This window comes from Rhopalosiphum padi, chromosome 3, assembly GCF_020882245.1.
Source record: "Rhopalosiphum padi isolate XX-2018 chromosome 3, ASM2088224v1, whole genome shotgun sequence".
NCBI classification, from domain to species: Eukaryota; Metazoa; Arthropoda; class Insecta; order Hemiptera; family Aphididae; genus Rhopalosiphum; species Rhopalosiphum padi.
Window position 1 is genome coordinate 35,368,738 of NC_083599.1, and position 9,269 is coordinate 35,378,006.

Sequence of the window (9,269 nt, forward strand, 5' to 3'; positions counted from 1 at the left end):
CGAAAGGTTGCCCCGCCGAAGTACACCTGAAACATCTGCAGTAAAGCACCGCGCGCGGCGACTGTACCGTCATATTATTGTACCGTTATGACGATATTATCTAGTTTAATCGATATGATATTTATTTCGTTTCGTCGTCGGTGATGTTTGTGCCGACTACACATAACATGATATAACTGCAGTACAGTAAAGGTTATTTTAACTGATTAATTATTTCGATTAAAATTAGTAGAATAATAATAAATAGATCTATGATCGTTAATTGATCACGATGTCAAGCTTTTTATAATTTAGAGGTCTCTATTTCACGTGTATCTAAGAATACGTACATACGTGTTTTTATACAAACGGTGTTAAAGCCCGTGTAATTAAACTACACGTGTACACGTGTATTTAGAGTCCATATACCCGTGTACCCGTGTATTATAGAATCCGTGTGCCTGTGTGAAGTGTTTTCAATATCCGTCTACTTACCGTGATCTGAAGAAAATCCAAAAGGGAGAGCCCAAAAGTACGTCATCTACATTACGCCCTCCTATTATCATACATATATTTTAGTAAGAAATTTAAAAAAATATACCATTTTTTTTACAATTAAATTTGAAGATAGAAATAATATTAAAGTTTATTTTTCTGAAAATGTTTAAAAACACATATTTAAAAAAACATATAAGCATAAATCTTCAGACATTTTGTATAAAATAGGATTATAGGAATACCGTTTATAAATAATTATATAATATTAAACATTTTATATTTAATACAAACATATTATAACAAATGAGTATAATACATTAAAACCATAACAATTCTTTTTAATTATAACAACATTTGAATAATGAAAATTTTTTTCAAATGTTAATTACTAAACAATAACAAAAATAATTTTTTAAATTTTAATACAATAATTTCAGAGAATTTTTTAATGAGTTAATTATAAAGAAAAAAATCACAAGATAATTGTCAAAAAAAATACCTACCTATTATATATTGAAAGTTTTATAACATAATTTTACGATTTTGATATAAAAATACTAACATATTGACATTTTCTGGTGCCAAACAGTTTCTTTTGGGGGTAACCACATTCCCGGCAGTTGAAAAACATCTTTCTGAGCTTACTGATGTGGCTGGTATTGACAAAAATTTCTTTGCTACCTTTGCTACCAAAGGATATTTTTTTTCGTGTGACTTCCACCATTCAAATGGATCAAAATCGTACCTCAATTGTGGTTCTGCCAGGTAGCATTGAAATTGCGTCGATGTATCGTTGATATCATGAACTTCATCGCCGTATAAAAATTCAAGTGCTCCTTTCTTTTTTTGAATACGAACTTCAATATCCACTCTATTTTCCGAAGTATTCATTTCAACCAGAACATTTTGTACTTTAGAACGGATATTTTCTCTTATTTCGATTTCCTCATGTTCCAAATCTTTATATCTTGGGTCTAAAAATGATGCTATTTGTCTTGAAGATATGATGTTTGTTAAATTATTAAGCTTAAAACGTTCTTTAAGTTGTGACACTACTGTCTGTTTAAAACTGATAATAACTTCACTATCATATTCATTAATTTTCAAGTGTTTTTCAATCACTTTTGAAATAAGAGGTCTAACCATTGATACTGGGGAATGTGTTTCGCCACAAAAAATTGTTGTTACAACTTGTAATGGTTTTAACAAAGCTACTACAGTTTCCATTTTTGTCCAGTCACTTTCGGAAATTTCCAACTTTTTTGCAATTGCAACATTAGTTATATTACGGTCAGCTAAAACATTTGTTACAGCGCATCTATTTGTATAAAGACGATCTAACATCATATAAACAGAATCCCATCTTGTTTTACAACTTTGTATGAGACTTAGTTGGTTTAATCCTAGCTGCTCTTGCATTTTTATTAAAGCATGTTTAGCCAAATTAGAATGTTTAAAATGACCTACCATTTTACTACTTAATTGGATCAGTGTATCAATACCATCTTGTTTTAATCCATTATTAACCGCAAGTTGAATACTATGAGCAGCACACGTTAAATCATATGTCTCGGATATATTTGTTAATGTATTTACAGCATTTATTATATTTCTTGCATTATCCGTGACAACAGCCATAATTTTACTTTCAATTTCCCATTTATCAAATGTATCCTTTAATTGGTGAGCAAGGTTTGCAGCACTATGAGATTCCTCCATTTCATGTGTTGTAAGTGTATACGACTTTGGGCACCATTGATCATCAATTATATGAGCACTAACTGTTATATAGCTTTGTTGAGATAACGATGACCAACAGTCAGATGTACATGCTATACTTATAGAATCCTTCAAGTTTTTTTGTATTATATCTTTTACCGATGATTTTAATGCTTTCAATCTTGATTTTATTGCTCCTTCCTTGCATATTTTGTAGTTAGGTTCGACAACTGTCATAAACTGTTTAAAACCTTCACTTGAACAAAAAGATAGCGGCATTTGATTCACGGCTATCATTTTTGCTAATGCTTGATGTATCTGCTCTGTTTTTTCGGAGCTGCAAATTCGATCGTCCTCCCGATTCCTATAAGTTCGTCGACGTTTCCTAGGTATTGGTATATCAATTTCCAAACTATGTGTTTCTGAAGAACTTGCAGTCGTAGTTGAACTGGTTAAGGTATCGGCATTATCCAGTTCATGACCAGAAGTAACCCTGTATTATCGAAAAATGTAAAAAAAGTACCTATTTTTTAATTTCTCATACCTTGTTTTGTTAAAATTTATTTTAATAATATTTTTAATATTTGAGATAAAGTTTTGGAATATTAATACAGTAGAAAGTAGAATCTCGATTATCCGATCTAATTAGGACCACACCGAATTAGGATGAGTGAAAGTTCGGATAATAGAATTTTTTTAAGGAATATAATGCAAAGAACCCCCGGACAGTAAATAAACTAGGCATTTTTACTTATTATGAATATAAGATTAAATATTATACGCTTATTTTAATGATTTAATTAATTTTTTCAACAAATTGATCAATTTTAGATTCTAAGTGAAACGAAGAATGTATTGGTTTTACAATGATGTATACATTTTAAACTTTTTCCAAATTTAGGCGTTAATTACCCAAAAATTATAAAAAACGATTAAAACGAGGTTTTCGTAGAAATTGTTTTTAGTATTAGTCTTAAATACAAAAATAGTAGTCCTACGAACACAACATTTTCACCAAAGTCAACAGTACTTATGTAAAAAAAATATAAATTAAATTAAAAAATTTTTATTCAGGGTTTCGTTTAAGCGTTTAAGTAAATTATTATACAATTTTGTCGGGATTGACTGTTTTTATATCAATAATAATTTTAATCTTTAAAATATTTATAAAAAAGTATTGGACCATCCAATCATTAGGAACCTTTGAATACAGATAGACCATATGAGAATAGCACCAAATATTTTTTGTAAAAAATAATAATTTTAATTTACCTATAGTTAATAAATATAATATAAATAATATATGTATATTAATATGTATATTAAGTACATAGTACATACCTCCGTGATGCAGTCGTGAGTGGTTTTATACCATGAATAGTTTTCAAATGTCTACCCAAAGAACCTGTTGTTCCGCCAATACAGCAAAATTCATTATTTTCATTTTCACTACACAAATCACAATACGCTTTGTCGCCTTCACGTTTAGCGTATAGCCACACCCAACTTTTACACTTATTACTCATTTTATAAATTAATAAAAAAAATTAAACTTAAATACGTACAAAAATTTCATATAATTTTGTACAACACACAAGACACAAATGAAATAAAAATCACTCAAAATAATGTGTAATTTATATTTTATTATTAACACAATGAATTTTCGAGTGTTTTTATCTTTATTATTTAATACCTATCTCACTGTTATAATAGTTTCAACATTATATCAATATTGGATTTTACCTGTATGTTACAAAAATTGGTGTCTACTATCTATACTATATCTATTTGTAATTGGCAATTATCGGGTGATCACAAATGACATAAGATTACATTAACTCAGTGAAATAATACCACAAAAATAGTATTCTACACGTCAGTATCACTTAACAATATTATTAATTTTATTTTATGATATTCATCTTAAAGTTTATAAAAACTACTGAACCTTAAGCACACGGGTAGATACAATTTTAATACACGTGTACACGAACTTTAAAAACACGTGTAATTAAATGCACGGGTATTCATACACTTTACTATTTAAGGTACGGACTACGGGTACACGTGTATATTAATACACGTACCAGACCGAGAGCTCTATTTTATATACAGTTCGCACTAAAATGTTTTTCCTGAAAATTCAATCATGCGATTTTCAAAGGGTAATAATTACGTTTAATTATAATTTTCAGTTATTTGGAAACGTCCAGTTATATTAATTCTGATGTATTTTGTCAAACTATATTAATATTAGCGTTTTTAATGTAAAATATGCAGGTACACGACTAACACAGTTTCTCGGTGAAAATAACACGTGCAGTTATCTAATATCTATAATAACCATTGGCTTTAGTGTATTAATACACTTTAAAAGTTTTGAATTGCATTAATTTTTAGTGTTATACGTATAATGTGTATTTTTTTTAAAACGAAACAAGAAAAGCGAGAAAACATATAAGTAGCCGATAAGCTATACAGTGTTGGAGTCATTGTGGAATAGGTCATTGTATAATGGATGTGTAAAATTTGAATAAAATCCTTGAGTACGAAGGTTATAGGTTAGGACCAAAATCATTGCATACGAGAAACTATTTAATTTAGAGATAGTCTGTCACCCTATTATTATATTATTGTAGTATATTTTGTAATTCATTTTTATCGCAAATTAAAAAATCTATGCAAAGTTTAGCTCAAAAAATATAAAAATATCTTTAAAATGTTATCATAATATATAAATTATATAATAAATATTAATATAAATATTTCGTGTAAATGCCAAGTATATATACTGCAGTTATTCATTTTTGAGTTACACAAAAAATCAATCCGTTTTGTCATAAGCTGATTTTAAATAAAATTCCCATTTTTCTTAATTATTTATTGTGTTTTCAGATTATTTAAAAAAATACTTAGGATTTAAATGTTAACCTGCTTAAAGTATCAACTTGATCCAATTTTCTATCAGAAACCACTTTCAAAGTTGAAGGATCACACCTTTTTTTCACTATATTATACTATTTCGTATTTTCGGTCGCATGTACACACACAAAAAAAAAAACACATCATCGTTAAATCAATGCATTCGTCAGTTTCGCTCAGAACCTGTAATTTATAAAACTATGGTGAGCGCTATAAATTTTATTTGAACTTTCAACTCAAAATCAAATTGAATCCATAACAATATTATATTAAATCGAATAATTAAATCTTGATTGTATTCATATTTTCTTTTTTGCAGTAAGTTAATTTTCATCGAGATCAAAGCACAGGCAATTTTAAAAATCTTTATAGTTATAAATAATAGTAATACCCCGCCGATGACGATAACCACAGAGTATATTATGATATACATTTACACGGTTACGTGTTTGAATTTGAAAAACTGTGTATAAAGACACATTGCGGTCGATCAATGTATAACGGAACATATTATATAAAATGTATAATATTATATTGTATCACTCTCTCGTATGCGGTCAATTGTGTATATTTTTCATATTATCACGATCCTCGTCTCACCCGGCCGAAATAATACACAGAACATCACAAAGGTTTTAAATAGTACGTATAATGTGTTTCATGTATTATAATGGGCATATAAGACCGCCGGCAGTGGTTCGGCGTGGGTATACTTCATCCGTTGCCAATAGGAATATCATAATATTTCGTTCTGTGTTTATCGTTTACGGCGTATAAATGTTCTATTATAAATATTATACAAACACGCGTAATGAAAAACATATGTGTTTATGTATTGTATACTTTATAAAAGGTCCCTTTTATATTATTGTTATATAACGCCATATGCATGACGTGTGACCAATTTTATTTTCAATCCAACGATTGAGTCGAGCACTAAGACTAATATAATATATAGTTGTTGGTTTTTCAACAATATTTTGACGTCGTCGACCGACAATGACTTTTCATCGAACGACCGCCGTAATTGTACAGGCTACAGTATTAATACAATATATATATATATATATATATATTATTATTTTAAATATTAATAAATTTAATTGAAAAACGCTAAACGTCGATTTATAACACATAAATACACATATTTATATAAAAGGCCTTCCATTCATCCCATTAAAATCATTTGCATTGGCATTCCCGCTCTTATATACGTCATATTCTCTCCGCTGACGTCTTGTATATAATATTATTATGTGCGGGAGTGGCCATGAATTACAGTGGAGCACGTGTATAACTATTATAAAAATCATTACAACTACATAATAATATTGTTTGTAGGTACTCGTTTCCGAAAAAAAAAAGATTGATTTAAATCCCAAATCAATTGTATGGTTTTATTTTTGATTTTAAGTGTAATTTACTTAAGGTGTTTCTAATTTAAATTTTGAACGACATTACCGAATAAATAGTATTTTGATAATGTATATGTTTAATATGTTTTAACTGATATGTAGTTACACGATTTTGTAGTGCATAGCATAATGGACTATTACAAATGTTTGGTTTATTTATTATTAATACGACTTTCGTGATAACTGCTATAACAAAATAATACATAATAATATGAACATATTTTATTTGAGATTCATGACCGTGTACGACGTAATTCACTTATTATTATTTCGTTCATAACTATAATATCTGTTTAAATTGATATAAAAACGAGTTACAATGTTCGATGATACAAAATAATTGGAACATGAATGATTGATGATTACCTAACGTTTTAATTAATAGATTTTTAGAAACTATAGTTGCTACTATAATAATCAACATTTTTCACCGTTCGTTGTTCGTATTACACTAACCTACAAGCAATAATTAAAATATATGTATATATCATATATGTGTATATTATGCTGTCTGTTGGGATTTAATACATAGGTATTAATATAATATTAAAATATACTATTGATTTTTCTACTCTTGTTATGCATTATATTTTCAATCATATTTTTTTTTTTATTTTTTTTTTGATAGTTTAATTGAAATTTTTGCAATGATTTGTCATCGTACACACTAAATGTAGTTCAGTTTTCCATGACTATATTTAGAGAAGTAGTATTTATTTTTTTGCAGATATTCGTGTTTTATTATTATAATAGTGCTAAAAATATGATCACCTAAAAAAAAAATCACTTATAAAAATCAAAAATAATGCATCTATAAGATAAGCTTAGTTTTTTTTTATTTCATACAAGTCTTGAAAAAAATGTGTATTCAATTATTTAAAAAATAGTTTTGCAGCTCTGCACAATTTCAAGTCTTCTACGTGAAATTTTAATTTAAAAAAAAAACTTATTCTCATTTAATTTTTCATCGTCATTCGTAATATTGATTTTAGGTTTTATGGATAAAAATATTTGATTAAGTAAAAACCATATCATCACATTACAAAATTATTTTTTAAATAAATATCTTAAAATAAAATGCAAAACCTGATTTTAGTGTTAAACGCTCTAAACAAGTGAAAAAAATTAAATTGAAATCCAAAATTGTCAAAAAATACCTATTTAATTCTTCCAATTTTAATTAAAAAATACATTAAAATTAAATGTATATTTTTTAAGACGAACATTGCGTATGAAATCAATGCGAAATGTATTAAAATCCTAGCGCTATTTTTATTATTAAAAAGAACGATTAGGTTAATCATTAAATATATACAATAATTATCTACGTAGAAAAGTATAAAACAAAAATTTATGAAATTCGGCAGTTATAACCCATACCGACCGACAAGGGAAAAAATCTAATATAAAAAATTTTTGCTAAGAAAATCCAACTGTATAACAATACAAACTGCGGCTTATAGCCTGACATTAAATTACGAAGATTTTTCGTCGATACGAAGGCAGCATGAGACTAAGAGGTGAGTTGCCGGTTATCAATTAACTCGAGTGAGGTCGATACAAGTATACTTATCGGGGTTAGCGGGTCGAGCAAAAATAAGTTTACGTCCGCAAATAAATGTGTACGGCAAGGAGAATTTTTCCCTATTTAATAAGTAAATATGACTTTTGCAGCATCCAAAACTTAATAATTTAATTTTCTATTCACTATTTGTATACGTCTGAGTGTATGCATAATAAATATATATTATATTATTATAAAATGAAGTTGTCCGGCGGACCGCACGCGTATTTCACTATCCGTTGTTATATTATTATTCACGTGAACTACACTTCGTACAATACCTATAAAGTATAAATCATCTCGTAAATTATGTTAACACATACACACGCACATGTAAATACCGCAAAAGCGTATTTCACTAGCAAACCGGATACACACGCGGCAACGGAATAATAATATTATCTCTACTTAAGTGTAAAACAACACCGGGTCAGCGATACCATCCGAGCGGGTCTGACAGCGGAAAAACGTATATTATCTCTCTCTCTCTCTCTCTTTATAAATATATATAAATTTTATACCTGTAAAATAATAATAATAATAATTGTTATTATTATATTTCATACGCATTGCACGCGTGTGCTTGTGGTCCTTTGCGCGACCGTGCGTTTTCACGTGCCTTCGACCGTTGCAAATAAATAGCTGTACGGGTGTGAAATATGCGTGTGATGCGATTAGAAACGGTCCATCGAACGATTTGTAGATGCGCGGAGAAAACGAATTCTCACTTGGGAAAATTGATTATGATAATTTATTTAGACTTATCCGTCCGCACGGCGGTTGAGGGTCCAGCAGCGCCGCCGGATGAGAGAGGACAGGCGACATGGAATAACTGACTTGATTTGATTGAACTTGAAATAGAGTAAAAAAGTTATATTTTACGTGACTCGTGTTTAATGACTAATTTAAATCAATTTTTTCCCCTAAATCGATTATATCGTAGATTTTATAATTCGTACCGACGACGACGTGCAGCGGTTAAACGTCGAACAGTTTTCCTCTTCACCAGTCAGCGATACGCGAAATAGAGTACCCTAACCCCCTCCCCCGCCAACCACCAGGATTGTATTATCCTAATGCGAATGTCATTAGTCACAGTGGTCCAAATGAGACTCAAAATAAAATACATTTTTTGATTGGATATACATATTATAATATAGGTATATTTG

General features: G+C 28.9%; 1 protein-coding gene across 1 annotated transcript; it reads right to left on the reverse strand.

Moving 5' to 3' along the window:
• Positions 1–923: 923 nt before the first annotated feature.
• On the reverse strand, positions 924–3,799 carry LOC132926296 (E3 SUMO-protein ligase ZBED1-like). The gene is made up of 2 exons (XM_060990642.1): positions 3,538–3,799; positions 924–2,689 (listed from the first exon to the last, which is right to left on the reverse strand). Exons 1-2 carry the CDS (start codon positions 3,720–3,722, stop codon positions 1,000–1,002), a joined length of 1,875 nt encoding a protein of 624 aa, XP_060846625.1. The 5' UTR covers positions 3,723–3,799; the 3' UTR covers positions 924–999.
• Between the last annotated feature and the right edge of the window lie 5,470 nt (positions 3,800–9,269).